Consider the following 15,093-nt stretch of genomic DNA (forward strand, 5'->3'; position numbering starts at 1 on the left):
CCCTTGCGTCCTGAGTTCGAGTGTCTTCAAAGCCCATGACACCTTTGGTCAAGGCTGTTCTCCAACTGGAGCACTCGCAGGCCAGTGTTTCCCAATTGTTGGTGTTTATACTACATTTTTAAAGATTTGCCCCAAGAGAGTCTTTGAACCTCTTTTGTTGACCACCAGCAGTACGCTTTCCATTTTTAAGTTGGGAATAGAGCAGTTGCTTTGGAAGACATCCAAACAACATGACCAGTCCAACAAAGTTGATGTTGAAGAATCATTGCTTCGACACGAGTGATCTTTGCTTCTTCCAGTACACTGGTATTAGTTCGCATGTCTTCCCAAGTGATGTGTAAATTTTTTTTGGAGACACAGTTGATGGAATCTTTTGAGGAGTTGGAGATGGCGTTGATAAGTGATCCATGTTTCACAAGCACACAGTACACACACACACACACACACACACACACACACACACCAGTGCTTACGACTCCAAGCCTTAAAAATGAATCCCCTGGTTGGATTATTTATAGTCAATCAAAGCCCGGCTTGATAATAAAGTTGTTTAATAACCACTTGTAGCAAACCTAGACAGCATCTTAAAAAGCAAAGACATCACCTTGCCGACAAAGGTCCGTATAGTTAAAGCTATGGTTTTCCCAGTAGTAATGTATGGAAATGAGAGCTGGACCATAAAGAAGGCTGATCGCCGAAGAATTGATGCTTTTGAATTATGGTGCTGGAGGAGACTCTTGAGAGTCCCATGGACTGCAAGAAGATCAAACCTATCCATTCTCAAGGAAATCAGCCCTGAGTGCTCACTAGAAGGACAGATCCTGAAGTTGAGGCTGCAGTACTTTGGCCACCTCATGAGAAGAGAAGACTCCCTGGAAAAGACCCTGATGTTGGGAAAGATGGAGGGCGCAAGGAGAAGGGGACAACAGAGGATGAGATGGTTGGACAGTGTTCTCGAAGCGACTGGCATGAGTTTGGCCAAACTGCAGGAGGCAGTGAAGGATAGGCATGCCTGGCGTGCTCTGGTCCATGGGGTCACGAAGAGTCGGACGCGACTGAACGACTGAACAACAACAACAACTCTTAAATACTTAAGCCCTCTATTCCAGGCAAGCAGTCTCGCTATCTAAAGCTTCCCCCACCCATTTTGTGATCTGACGGGACCTGCCAAGTGGAATTGTCAAAAGGAATTAGGTTAACCCTGCAACATAACCAGTTGATTACAAAGCGGAATGTCTCTCTCTGTGTGTGTGTGTGTGTTATCTTCTTCTAAGGGAGGGCAGGCAAGCCTCTAAACATGCCAGCCTTTTGCATGGCTTGGAATTAAGCGAAGTGCTGAGCTCCCCTCCCCACCCTGAAAGCGAATTTATAACAATAATTAAAGCCACTCCCTTGGGCAAGGAGTGGGAAAGTTTTAGCAGGGTTTTTTGTTTTTTATCCGCTCCAGGCTATCTGCTAACTATTAGCTCAAAACTCAGCAGGGATGTGGGCTCTGCGGTTGGGTCCAATGATTCTCAACCGTCCTTCCTCTGCCGGCGTTGCAGGTTTCACTCAAGCACTGCAGTAAGTTGTTGCCTTAGCACAACTCAGATTTCCTCAGCCTGGTGCCCTCCAGATGTTCTGGATGCTAGTTCCCAGCTCTGCTGGTTGGGCCTGATGGGAGTCGTAGTCCAAGATTGTTGCATTTCAAGGAGTTGGACTCATGATGCTGGAGCATAGCTGTCAAGTTTCGGATTTGAAAATAAGGGATCAGCAGTCTCACCTATCCCGGGGACAGTCACATGTCAGTGGTGGGCGGAGCCAGAAGCAAAAGTGGGCGGAGCAGCAATGAAAACTCCAAGCAGGCTCGGGCTCGGAGCGGAGCAAAGAGGAGGGCAGCCAGCAAAGAGGAGGGCAGCCATGTGCTCTGCGCGATGGAGCCCCATCGTCCACTTGTCTGATCCCATCAAAACAGGACAGGAAGCAGCAGCTGCTCAAAGGCAGCCAGGCTCCGCCCGCCAGCTAACCCTATTGGCCGGCTGAGGGGCTCGGCGGCAACGGATAGGGGCTGATGCAGGGGGAGGAATACACCCCCCTGTAAGCACGGGAAACAGCTCCCACTTGCTTTGAGGGTGAGGCTTTTCTCTCCAAGTAGGCGAGGTCTTCCCACCCAGTCCCTGGCCGGCAGGGGAGGAGCTGCTTCCATTAAAAACGGGAAATTTAAGGGAAATAAAAAATAAGGGAGAGCAGCGGGAAACTGCTTGAAATAAGGGAGAATCCCGGGGAAAACGGGATACTTGACAGCACTGCGCTGGAGGGAGAGAGAGGGAAGGGGTTAGACGCTGCCTCCTCCAAGTATCCCTTGCCCCCTTCTCCCTCCTGCCTGCTCTTGCCCACCCAGAGCTGCTCCTGGAGTTCTGTCCCCACCCACCCACCCCAAAGAGCCCCCTCACCTTAGTTGGAGGAGGGACTCCAAGGCCAGGGCCAGGCTCTTGATCCCTGAAGAGCTCCAAGTGCCCCAAGATATCCTGGAAGAGCCAGCTCTTTCCAGGGGGCAGCCACAGGACTGCACCCCAAGGTGCCCCCTAGCCCTTCGGTGTCCAAACTTGTACACCTATCACCATAGGCTCTTCCCGGACTTGCAGAGGGGCCACCCTGCTGAACAGGGCCCTGAACCACCTGAACCTAGAAGAGAGGAGCAGGGCGGAGAGAGTGACTCAGGAGCCCCAATGGGTGGGGTGTGTTTGTGTCGGGGGGAGGGGGGCGAGAGAGGAAGGTGGTGGAGTCTTCCTTAGCGTCAGCAAGAACCCCATGAAGGGGGAGAAGGCCAATGGCATTGGGCAGCTGCTGGAGAGATGGAGGATGGAGCCAGGCAGAGGTGTAGTGGTTGAAGGGCTGGACTAGGAGGAGCTGGGACAGCAGGGTTCAAATCCCCACTCAACTCATGAAGCTCCCTGGTGGACCTTGGGGCAGCCTAGCCTACTTTGCAGGGCTCCTGTGAAGATAAAAATGGGTGGCAGGGAGAACCATGAAGGTGTGCTGGTCCAAGGGTAATCCAAGAGGCAAGGTCCAGGTGCAGTCCAAAGTCGAAGGAGTCACGAGGGGTCAGTCCAATGAAGCTGAGGCAGGGTGCAGGGCAGGAAACTAGGCAAGGTCAAGAACATGAACAGGGGCCGGATCTGGCAAGCAGCAATGTCACTGCCACAACCTGGGGTGGGATCTGACTGCCCTTTTATCTCTGCCGAGGTAATGGCCGGTCCCGATCCCACGATGACTCATGAAATATACTCGGAGTCAAGAGTGGATTTCATGCTCTTTATTCGGCTCATAGTAGTGAGGAGTAACAACTCACCACCCTGCCTTGCCTGAAGGCGAGCACTGCTCTGCGAGTACTCAGGTCCCTCCTTCTCTCAGCCCTAAGTGCCGGAGGATTACTAGACCCAGGGGCCGCCTCAGCCTCTGCTGTCCCAGTTGACTGCAATGAGGTTTCCTCAGCACCTGGAGCCAGGACAGGCTCAGGCCCCTGACTCAGCCCAGCTGGTGCTTGTTGCAAGGGAACCGGAGCCGACTGAAGCTCTTCAGGATCAGGCCCCAGACTAGGTTGCCACGGCTGCTTTAGCTGAGATTCCTGCATTGCTGGGGGTTGGACTAGATGACCCTCGGATCCCCTCCCATCTCTCCACTGCTGAATTCGAGGAGGAAGTTCCTTGCCTCCTGCAAAGACCTTTCCCCGCAAGCTGTTCCTCTGGTTTCTGGCCAAGGGAGGGAGATGCTCAGATTCCATCCAAGAGCCTTGGCTTTGCAAGGGTTAATGGGAACTGAGCTGCCTTCCTAGAGAGGAGAGGAAGCAAACACGTGGGGGCCAGGTCCTCCAGAGCCAAGCCCCCTCCCTCCCCAGTCCTTTCCTGCAAGGGCTGCATGGCTGTCCCCTCCTGGGATCTGGTGAGTCTCCTCTCTCTCTCCCCCCCCCCCAGAGGGTGCAGTGGGGAGGCGGTGGGGGGTCCCAGGGCTGCAGCAGGGGAGGATGCCAGCCTGGGGGGCCTGATCTGCTCATGCAGGGGGCGGAGAGGGTCCTGCCAGGGAGGGGCCAGGTCTGCAACGCTCTCCTTCCTGGAGATCAGAGGATCCCAAACTCATTTGGCCTTTCAGAAAAAAACTGACTTCCACGAGATCCCCCTTCTTTAAACAAAGGAGTCCCTAAGACTTTAACTCTGTGTGAAATCGCTCAGCGCCATTGCACAACAGAGGGAACATGTGCAAATGTTTTTCTAAAGGTGGACAAGGAGGTGGACTAGCCCCCCCCCCAAAAAAAAAACCCCACGTGGAGGAAGGAAGTGAAGGTGGGAGAGAAAGGCCAGGAATAAAGAGAGGGATCCCAGCCCATAGTCTGGCTGCTGCATTGCGAACCAGTTTCCTAGTCGTCTCCAAGGGCAGCTCCACACGGAGGCCACTGCAGCAATCCCCTCGCACCCAGAGCAGGGCACCCCAGGACCACATCCTCTCTGTCCCAAAGGGATTGTTGCTGGAAAAGCAGCCGGAAATGGATGCTGCTACTCCCTGAGCCTCCAGGGACCTTGACATCAATGGCTGTGTGTGTGAGTTAAGCTAATAATAATAATAATAATAATAATAATAATTTATACCCCGCCCATCTGGCTGGGTTTCCCCAGCCACTCTGGGCGGCTTCCAAAAGAATGTTAAAATACAATAATCTATTAAACATTAAAAGCTTCCCTAAACAGGGCTTCCCTAAACAGGCCTGAAGGGGTTGGCCAGATACATACCTGGCCATCAGAGCAAAGAAAAAGGGACCCCACCCCAGGAGTCGGAATTGAGAGCAGCAGAGAGTCCAAGTGCAAGAAAAGGAGACAGAAGCAGGGGGTGGGGGTGGGGGTGGGGAGCAACTCCCGGGGACCCCCATGTGAGGAGCCCCACTAGAGCCAAGCATCCATTTTTCACAAGATAGAAACATTTCCCTTGTCAGTCGGTTCTGACTTCATGCATTGACTGGAAGGCAGCAGAAACCAGGTTGATTAATCTCACAGAAATCCCTTCAGTTGTGTCCCCATTTTGCATTTCTAGAAGGCTAGAGACTTATTTCTTCTCCTCTTCCTCCTCCTTCTTTTCAAAAAGATAGCTCATGGTCTGGAATGTGGTGCAGTCCAACCCTGGTTCCCAGCAAGACTCTTTAACATGCTTGCTCAGGGAACCATCCCCACCCCCCATCCTCCAAATTCTGTAACAGAACAATGTGTTTGCTTTGTAGGATTTGCTAGAGCTTTTCATTCCGACAGACAAAACTTGGCAGAAGACCAAAAGGTTTCCTTCCGATCTCTTAGAGGCTTCCTGAGAGCACAGATGGATGAGCGAGACTCAGCTGGCCCTGGAACAGGAAGGGGCCATGCCACCCAAACTGGGAGCAGTGGGGGATTCTGGGAAAACCCAGTGCAGAGCCAGAAGTTGAGGCAGTTATGCTGCCAGGAGGCCAAAGGACCCCGAGAGGTTTGCAGCCGACTCTACCACTTTTGCCACCAGTGGCTGAAGCCAGAAAGGCACACGAAAGCTGAGATGCTGGACCTGGTGATCTTGGAGCAGTTCCTGGCTGTCCTTCCCCCGGAGATGGAGAGCTGGGTGAGGGAGTGTGGAGCGGAGACCAGTTCCCAGGCGGTGGCCCTGGCCGAAGGTTTCCTCCTGAGTCAGGAAGAGGAGAGAAAGCAGGTGAGAGAGACTTTCCTCTGGATATTCCCAAGGGGCTCCAAACAGGACAGAGAACATCCCATAATGGTCTGCTGATGCTGGCTCATCCTTTTTTGGGGAAAGCATCCATGGAATGAGATCTCACACCCTTCAATTCTTTGTCATTCTCTTTCTAATATTTCTCCCCATTCTCTCTTTTGAATCCTTGTTTCTGTTTCAGGAAAAGGATCGTTTTGCAGAAATGGACCTGGATTCCGGTAAAGCAGAGAGGCCTCCGTTGGACACCAGAGAGAGGCCACTGGGTAAGGAGGAAGGTGGGTTTTCTCTGTTTGGTCTCATTCTGTTGGTTTTCCCCTTCAGCTGAGGGTTCTTTTCATCTTGTTTTGGGGGGAGAAAGTTGGGAACAAGGTTCCAGAGGAGGGGAGATGTATTTCTGCACAACAAACATATGAAATGGGCAGAAACGCCCAAATGCTCTCAGCAGGTAAGGCTTTCTCAAAGGCCCATCTGTAGTTAGTGATGCCCTGTTTCACCTGTGAAAGAAGCAGGCACTCCTGGCCTCCTGTTTACCTTTCTCTCTTGCAGGTGACAGAATGATGCCAGCAAGACCTCCTGATCCGTCTTTTCATGGGGGCAGAAGGGAAACAGTGGCTGTGGAACCAGATCAGGTCAGGGGAATCTGCCTTGTGGGGACAGAGGCCGAGGGCTGGAGCAATGTCATGGACTGGTTGGGCACAGAGGAATGGTGGGAGGAAGCAGCCGGGGAACCAGGAAGGGAAGATGGCCCAAGAAGTGGAGGTAGAAGAAAGATGGGCGGTCAGAGGGGGAAGAGGGAGAAGCCTGGGAAGAGGAGGTGTCAGAACTTGAAGCGGTAACAGGGCTTTGTGAGCTGGGAGACTCTGTGGCAGAATGCAGTGCAGAATCAGAGGCAGAAGAGGAAGGAGGCGAGTGGGAGGAGGGAGGTCGAGAGGCAGAGGTGAGTCAGGAGAAGGAGGAGAGACCGGTGTCTCCCTCTCCTTTTGCCAGAAGCCAGGACACCCCCCTGCATTGCAGGAATCTCTGCTAGATCATCCAAGACAGCTGGCCATCCAAAATAGGCTTATTTTATTTCTAGATTGATCACTGAATGCTAAAATTAGTTTCTAAGCAGTGGACAAATGAGAACAAATAGTGGCCTGGATTCACCTAACAAACTCTACCCGCTGCAAAATGGGGCCTGCCCCCCATTCCTCCCCCTCTCCATGCCCCCATGAACCCCTTGAGATTGGCTCTAGGGCATTAGGAGGGAACTCCCTAGAACAGCTCACAAGGAGAGGAGAAAGTGGATCCTTCCATCAGGCAAACTGGAATGCTTGCATAGGCAGAATGACTTGGAAAACACAAGGTGGAATACCACCTATTTACACAAAGATGAACACTCATAATTAAAACGCAGAATAAAACAAGCACCCAGAATTAAAATGTGCAGCAAAGCAATCCTATTGAAACAACACCACTATTTTCAGGAAGGAAACAACAGAGCATTGTGTAGCAGATCATATTGATGCTGTCTCAGAGGCGGTCATTTCCCCTTTTCTTTTAGGGTCCAGTGTGCTTTGAAGATGTCGCTGTTCGTTTCACGGGCGAGGAGTGGGCGTTGCTGGATCCTGACCAGAGAGCTCTGCATAAGGACGTCATGGAGGAGAATTGTGGGATCGTGGCCTCTCTTGGTAAGGCTCCCTGTGGGATCGTCCCATCTGCCTGGAAATTCAAAAAATACCTCTATGTGACCAACCTCCTATATTTTCACAGAACTCGCAGTTTTTTCTTTGAACAATCTTCCTCAAATTATTCCTTTTTCTACCACGATTGAGCTGGTCTGAACTGCCCAGGCCATCTTAAATGTCAGCTTCAGAATTGTTAGGAAAGATATACTGAGAAAAATCGGTGATCTGATGGTCAGGAGTAACCCACCATTTGGCCTTGCTAAGTGATTCCCAATTTGCTGCAGTACGCGCATTAAAATCACCTCCTACCACAGAGGGAGGGGGTATTTGGATATTTAGTGTAGCAGAAGGTAAGATGATCTTCCAGAATTTCCCCTCTAAAGTGGAGATCCACCACTTGTCCTCCCGGAGGGAGGTAAACATTTGTAATTATTAACTCAATTTTACTGCTCGAAATCAGACCTGAGATCGCATAAGGGGGTGAAGATTTTACCAGGGTAAGTTTTGCTTGTAATTTAAGCGATGAAGCTGTAGCCAAGCCTCCTCTAGCTCTACCACTCTTAATCGAGGGACAGGGAGGGAGTAAGATAAATTCAAAAACATTAATCTCCAGAGCCTCCTCCCATGTTTCCTGAAAAAGGATTATTTGGAATAGATTTATCAATTTTAAAAGTTCAGGGTCTGATTTCTTCCCCCTCCACCCTGCTATATTCCAGCTAAGGAATGACACCGGGGGGTATCTCAGGTGGGTATTTAGTGGTCAGTGAGGAAAGGGAGGGTCTATGTTTGAAGAATTTCCATTTCCAAAAAATTCAGTAATCTTCCTTTGGGAGGAAGCCTGTTCTGCTACGCTACCCAACAAGTTAATTTTTTTTAGGGGGGGATTGAGTGTAAGGGGAGGCCACCCGTTACACTAGAGGTAGATTTTTGACTAGGCCTAATCATTTTTTCAAGGCCGGTAGACTGAGAAACAGAGTAATTACTCGCGGACAAGGAAATTAAATCAATATTAGTAATGTCCTTAGTCAGATTACCCTTCATAGGACAGGTAATTTTATTTATGAGGCCCAATGGGTCTTCTGATGAACCCATCTTCAGGCCTGCTGGTGACTCAGAATCATCCCTCGTTTGGTGATTGGACCTGGAGTCTATTTGCTGTTCTAGTTGCATGAAAAGAGTTCTTTACATCGGCACTGGTATATTATTCAGTGTTTTTTTTCTGATACGGGCGAGGACTTTCTCAATTGTTGGACTGATTCAGCTGGTTCTGTTGCCGATTCGATGATATCTATGGATGTATTCAGCTTGCTCACATTTGAAGATAGTGGGTTAATAAAATTGCAAGCAGGTGCACCCATAAACAGCACTTTATATGGAGAGCCCAATTCGGATTCATGAAGTTCTCTCATTTTATCCCAAGCATATGTTGTAGCCATATTTACCTCGGAGGGGGGTTGCATGGTGCTTGAGTCTGGTGGAGAATTTTCCATCTCCAGATTATGGAAAAGTGGGTTCACCTCAGCAACAACCTGGTGGCTGGGAGGGATAGGTGCCTTCCCAACCCACAGGTCCAGCTCATGGTGGTATAAGAGTGGGGCAGAATCTGAAACACAGTCAAGGATGTTTTGTTTCGGTAGTCCCAACTGTTCCTTCATCCGTTTTATCAGGCAGAAGCGGAGCGTGTCAATTTTATGAAGTAATTCCTTCTGGGCTTCTTGTGGGAGAGCACTATAAGAATGAAGTAAATTATTTTCAAAACTGTCAAGGACGATTCCCTGATTCGCAGCGTACATAGGCTCAAAGGAATCCAACTTTTGAGGGACCTTTGCAACTAAACCAGTAGGCTGGTTAGAGATGTCATCAACAGAGTTTATATCAATTAAAGTGTGTTGGTCAGTCTTGTGTTGGAGAATTTTTGGCAAGTTTACAGTTTGGGGGAAAAGTAGAATTGGGGGTGCTTCATTTTTAAAATACCTTAAGATTCTTACACCACTTGTCCTCAGATGTTCTCTGCATTTATACACCAGTTTTGCCAGTCTCCCATCGCGAAATGAGACCACTGCTCTAGCAAGGAATCCGTCGAAGTATAAGTATTCCACTTGGGCCAAGTCAGTAGGGTTGTTAAGGATACCTGGCATATAGATCTTTAGAAAGTTCAGTAGGTGAGCTTTACGCTCTTCTTGTGACAGGAGTCCTGGGGGCTTAGGATAATTTGATAGAACGAGCTTGTTTTGGTACAGCACCAATTTCCAGTTATTATTTGTCAGAGATATCTTCTCAGAGTGATTAGTTTTATCTACAGAGGTCTTGCCTGAAGATAAATGTTGGAGTAGGTGCTAGGTGTTCCGGGCGTTCCAACGCAGCATCAGTGCAAGGGTTTATAGGAAAATCTTGTTTGGGTAGCTTCCTGGGTAGGAGTTTCTCGGTATTCCCTCTGGTCCTGGTAGTTGATGTACTCTTGAGGAGATTAAAGAGCTTTTTAAAATCCATTTTTTTGTAACGCACTGTCTTAAAGTTTTTAACATTTTTGCTCTTTTTTACATTTGTAAGTCTCCTTTTCAAGGCAGTAGCCCTACAGGATCTCTTGACCTTCCTTAATGATCTATTTTTTGCAGATGGTAGGAAAGAAGTTGTTATTACTTTCCAATTCTGCGATCATTCTGCCAGGTTTCTTGTAGGAGGTTTTACAAGTATCTGTCACTATAGTAAGGATTTTTGTGCAAATGGCCAGATAGGATTTTATGTGTTCAATGTCCTCAGTTAGAAGCACAAGCCATTTGGTAACAGATAAGTCCTCACCATTTGTCTCAGGGGATTGGAGGCATGAATCATTTGATGTTTTAGAATTTCCCGAGGACAGTTCTGAAATTTGTTTTAACATTAGTTCCTCCACTTTTTGATCTTGAGATGGATCAGGAGGAGCTTGGGGTTTAAGTCTCTGTTTTGGGGATAATTCGATGTCTGTACCAAATATGCTTGAAGTTACTTTCAGCTTTATCGGCCCTTTGTTTTGGCATTCCTCTGCACTAACCTCTCTCTGCACAGCCAGCTCTTTGCTGTGGCTGAACGAGAACTCATTGTGAGAGGGGGGAGTTTCAGTATCCTGCTGATTCTCAATCAACTCCACTTTACCCCTTCTCTTGTAGAGCCGAGTAATTTTTGTTTGCACTTCCTTTAGAGTAGCTCTTTTGGAGAGAGGTCTTAGGCTACTTCAGAGAAAGCCAGAGGTTTTACAGCCACTCCGAGTCATCACGATTATTTGTTTGGTAACAATCAAGTTGGTACAAATCTCATTTCAGTTTATTAGCTGAAATAGTAGAACAGTAGAGCAGGGAGTATGTGCAGGAAAGATAATGATAAAAGCAGTCACAACTTGAGGAGTTTTCTTTTTCAATTACCGCTGGGGTCCAGACGCTCACCAAGTGAAGGTCAGGAAAGCTTAAAAGAACTCCCTTAAAACTTATGATTAAAACTTAGAGCTTAAAACTGAGCCAAATTAAACAACTAAAGGATAAAACAAGAATAAAATACAAGATTAAACAATATAAACCATAAAAAGAGACCAATAAGATACGGAGGTCAGAAGGGAGGGTGTTAATGATCCACCATCTTCCTGCCTCCTCCCCACCGTAAACTCCATCACTTTCCTTTGTGCACCTTTTCCTGTCTTTACCACTCTGATTTTGTAGTGACTGAGTCTCCTTATGCTTCTTCAAAAATATAGAAATGCCAGCTTTGCTTAAGTTTTCCCCAATCTCTCTTCTAATTTCTTCATAAATGTATCCTTGTTCACTTAATAGTACAGTGGTGCCCCGCTAGACGAAAATAATTCGTTCTGCGAAAATTTTCGTCTAGCGGGTTTTTCGTCTTGCGGAGCGGCAATGACAGCCGCGCTCCGCAAAACGAAAAAAAAAAAAAGACGAAAATTTTTCGTCTTGCGAGGCAGCCCCATAGACTTTTTCGTCTTGCGGGGCAGCCTTCCGCTAGACGAATGCCTTCGTCTAGCGAGTTTTTCGTCTTGCGAGGCATTCGTCTAGCGGGGCACCACTGTACTATTTTACATCGTTTTCTGGGTGACCAGTCAACTCTTTGTTTCGTTTCTATAATGTTATCATGTTTTACAACCTCACTAAATAAAAGAACACAAAAACCAACCAACTTGATAGCAATCACATAACACACTGACAAAAGTCAGCTTAAGCAAGTTGTGCTTCCCTTTTCTGGTTATTTGGCTATAACATTTGATAGAATATGGGTAATTGAACAAACTTTGTTGGATTGCATTCTTGATTCAATTATCTTCCCTTTGATATATAATTTTATAATATTACTCCAAAAGAAGTGGTGGTATGAGCCATCAAACCTCTGAAATACATTTTTCCCCCAAAAGGCTTTCACAATTATGGCCAATACTATATATCAAACAAAGCAACATTCAACAACTCATCAGAATCTAATGCTAAATATGTTGGTTAATGACAAACAACACAGGTAATACACACCCAACTCCCTTCAGTTCTTCTCCATTTGTTCCTGAGGCTCTAATCCCTTTTTGTTTCCATTTCAGACTGTGATGAATCAGAAATCATGACCAAAGGTGACCACAATAAAATCCCCAGGGAGGAAAAGCCATGTAAAAATTTGGAGTGTGGAGAAAGCTGCAGTCAGAGCCCCCATTCCACTTCCCATCAACAATATCTAATTGGAAAGAAACTCTATCAGTGCATGGAATGTGGAAAGAGCTTTAGTCGCAGCGACAGTCTCACTTCCCATCAAAGAAATCATACAGGAGAGAAACCATATCAGTGCGTGGAATGTGGAAAGAGCTTCAGTCAGAACTCCCATCTCACTTCCCATCAAAGAATTCATACAGGGGAGAAACCATATCAGTGCGTGGAATGTGGAAAGAGCTTCAATCATAGATTCCATCTCACTTCCCATCAACGAATTCATACAGGAGAGAAACCCTATCAGTGCGTGGAATGTGGAAAGAGCTTTAGTCGCAGTGACAGTCTCACTTCCCATCAAAGAATTCATACAGGGGAGAAACCATATCAGTGCTTCAAATGTGGAAAGAGCTTCAGTCATAGCTTCCATCTCACTTCCCATCAAAGAATTCATACAGGGGAGAAACCATATCAGTGCTACGAATGTGGAAAGAGTTTTAGGAGGAGCTGCGATCTCACTTCCCATCAAAGAATTCATACAGGGGAGAAACCCTACCAGTGTTCTGAATGTGGAAAGAGCTTCAGTCACAGCCACACTCTCACTTTCCATCAAAGAATTCATACAGGGGATAAACCCTACCAGTGCGTGGAATGTGGAAAGAACTTCACTGATAGCTCCAATCTCACTTCCCATCAAAGAATTCATACAGGGGAGAAACCCTATCAGTGCTTCGAATGTGGAAAGAGCGTCAGTCAGAGCTCCAAACTCACTTCCCATCACAGAATTCATACAGGGGAGAAACCCTACCAGTGCTTTGAATGTGGAAAGAGCTTCAGTCATAGCCACAGTCTCACTTCCCATCAAAGAATTCATACAGGGGAGAAACCATATCGGTGTGTGGAATGTGGAAAGAGCTTCAGTCAGAGCGCCCATCTCACTTCCCATCAAACAATTCATACAGGGGAGAAACCATATCGGTGTGTGGAATGTGGAAAGAGCTTCAATCAGAGATCCTCTCTCACTTCCCATAAAAGATTTCATACAGGGGAGAAACCATATCAGTGCGTGGAATGTGGAAAGAGCTTCAGTCAGAACTCCCATCTCACTTCCCATCAAAGAATTCATACAGGGGAGAAACCCTATCAGTGTGTGGAATGTGGAAAGAGCTTCACAGAGAGATCCCATCTCACTTCCCATCAAAAAATTCATACAGGGGAGAAACCATATCAGTGTGTGGAATGTGGAAAGAGCTTCAGTCATAGCTCCTCTCTCACTTCCCATCAAAGAATTCATACAGGAGAGAAACCCTATCAGTGCGTGGAATGTGGAAAGAGCTTTAGGGCGAGTTGCGATCTCACTTCCCATCAAAGAATTCATACAGGGGAGAAACCATATCAGTGTGTGGAATGTGGAAAGAGCTTCAGTCATAGCTCCTCTCTCACTTCCCATCAAAGAATTCATACAGGAGAGAAACCCTATCAGTGCATGGAATGTGGAAAGAACTTTAGTCGCAGCCAAAGTCTCACTTCCCATCAAAGAAGTCATACAGGGGAGAAACCCTTTCAGTGCGTGGAATGTGGAAAGAGCTTCTGTCAGAGCTCCAAACTCACTTTTCATAAAAGAATCCATACAATGGTCGGAAAAACCATTATACAGCTTTAGGAACCAGGCAAATCAGCCCCTTTTTAACCAGACCAAAATTACCAATAATTCCCTAACATAAAATATAATACCTAAATTACAACAACTACATAATTATACGCTTATAAAAGCCACTACCCACCCTCTACTTCCCTCCACAGCAATTTGACTTCTTTATATTTCTTTATACCCTTTTCCCTTGCATTCTATAGTAGTTTATATTTGTTAAATTCTGATTTTTCCTTCTTTCTTTTTTGGTTTTGTTATTGCTTACATTGTATATTCTAAGCTTACTAGCATGTCATTTTTACAACAATATTTTGACATATAATCTTCAAAATGCTTCCACTCCATTCTTACCTTTTGATTTGATTGGTATCTTATAATTGAGCTTAATTTTGCCTATTCTATATACTCACTTAATTTGCAAATCCACTCTTCTTTTGATGTTATTTCCTGAGATTTCCATTGAGTGGCAATCACTACCCTGGCATCTGTTGTTGCATACAAAAAGATTGTTTTTTTCATATGTGGTATATCTTTGCCCACCAGCCCTAACAGATAAGTTTCGGGATTTTTTATCAAGTGGATTTTTAACATTTTCTTAAGTTCCTCATGTATTATTATTATTTCCTTGCAACCCCATCACATGAATTGTTGTTCCAGGTTCCTTGTTACATTTCCAACAAAGGTTGGATTTTAATTTATAAATTTTGGTGAGTTTGACTGGTGTTAAATACCAGATGTAAAACATTTTAACAAAGCTTTCCTTTATTCTGTAGCAGGCGGTAAAGCGAATATCCTCACGCCATAGTTTCTCCCATTGTTCTAAATATATAGTGTGACCGATGTCTTGTGCCCATTTGACCATTGTTTCTTTTACTTCTTCATCCATTACATTACCGTATATACGTGAGTATAAGCCGACGCGAATGTAAGCCGAGGCACCTAATTTGACCAAAAAAAACTGGGAAAACCTATTGACTTCAGCATAAGCCGAGGTTGGGAAATGCAGCAGCTACTGGTAAATTTCAAAAATAAAAATAAATACCAATAAAAGGCTTGGAAAGAAAGGGTCTCTTACAGGGAGGGCTCAGGGGGCAAGGGGGCATATGGTGGGTACATTTCAGGGGGCAAGGGGAATATTTTGGGAAGGTTTCGGGGGGAGGGGGAAGATTCTGGAATGGATTAAGGGGGAAGGGGGCAGATTCTGGGAAGGTTTCAGGGGTGGGTGGGGCATATTTAGCAAGGGCATCGGGCAAGGGGGCATATTCTGGGAAAGTTTCAGAGTGGGCAGTTTCTAGGGTGGGCAGAGCTGGGATGGGGGCAGGGGTTAGGAGGGAAGGCTTGGAAAGAAAGGGTCTCTTTACAGGGAGGGCTCGGGGAGGGGGCATATTCAGGG

At 46.7% G+C, this 15,093-nt stretch overlaps 1 protein-coding gene across 1 annotated transcript in view; it reads left to right on the forward strand.

Annotated features, from left to right (window-relative positions):
- The window catches only part of LOC117045139, a 415,311-nt gene extending 401,411 nt beyond the window's left edge, over nt 1-13,900 (forward strand). Inside the window, exon 9 of the mRNA XM_033145929.1 lies at nt 12,389-13,900. Within this exon, the coding sequence (XP_033001820.1) occupies nt 12,389-13,712 (1,324 nt within the window). The 3' untranslated portion in view covers nt 13,713-13,900. The remainder of the gene's footprint in view (nt 1-12,388) is intronic.
- Nucleotides 13,901-15,093: the final 1,193 nt, after the last annotated feature.

This window comes from Lacerta agilis, chromosome 4, assembly GCF_009819535.1.
Source record: "Lacerta agilis isolate rLacAgi1 chromosome 4, rLacAgi1.pri, whole genome shotgun sequence".
In the NCBI taxonomy this organism is placed as follows: Eukaryota; Metazoa; Chordata; class Lepidosauria; order Squamata; family Lacertidae; genus Lacerta; species Lacerta agilis.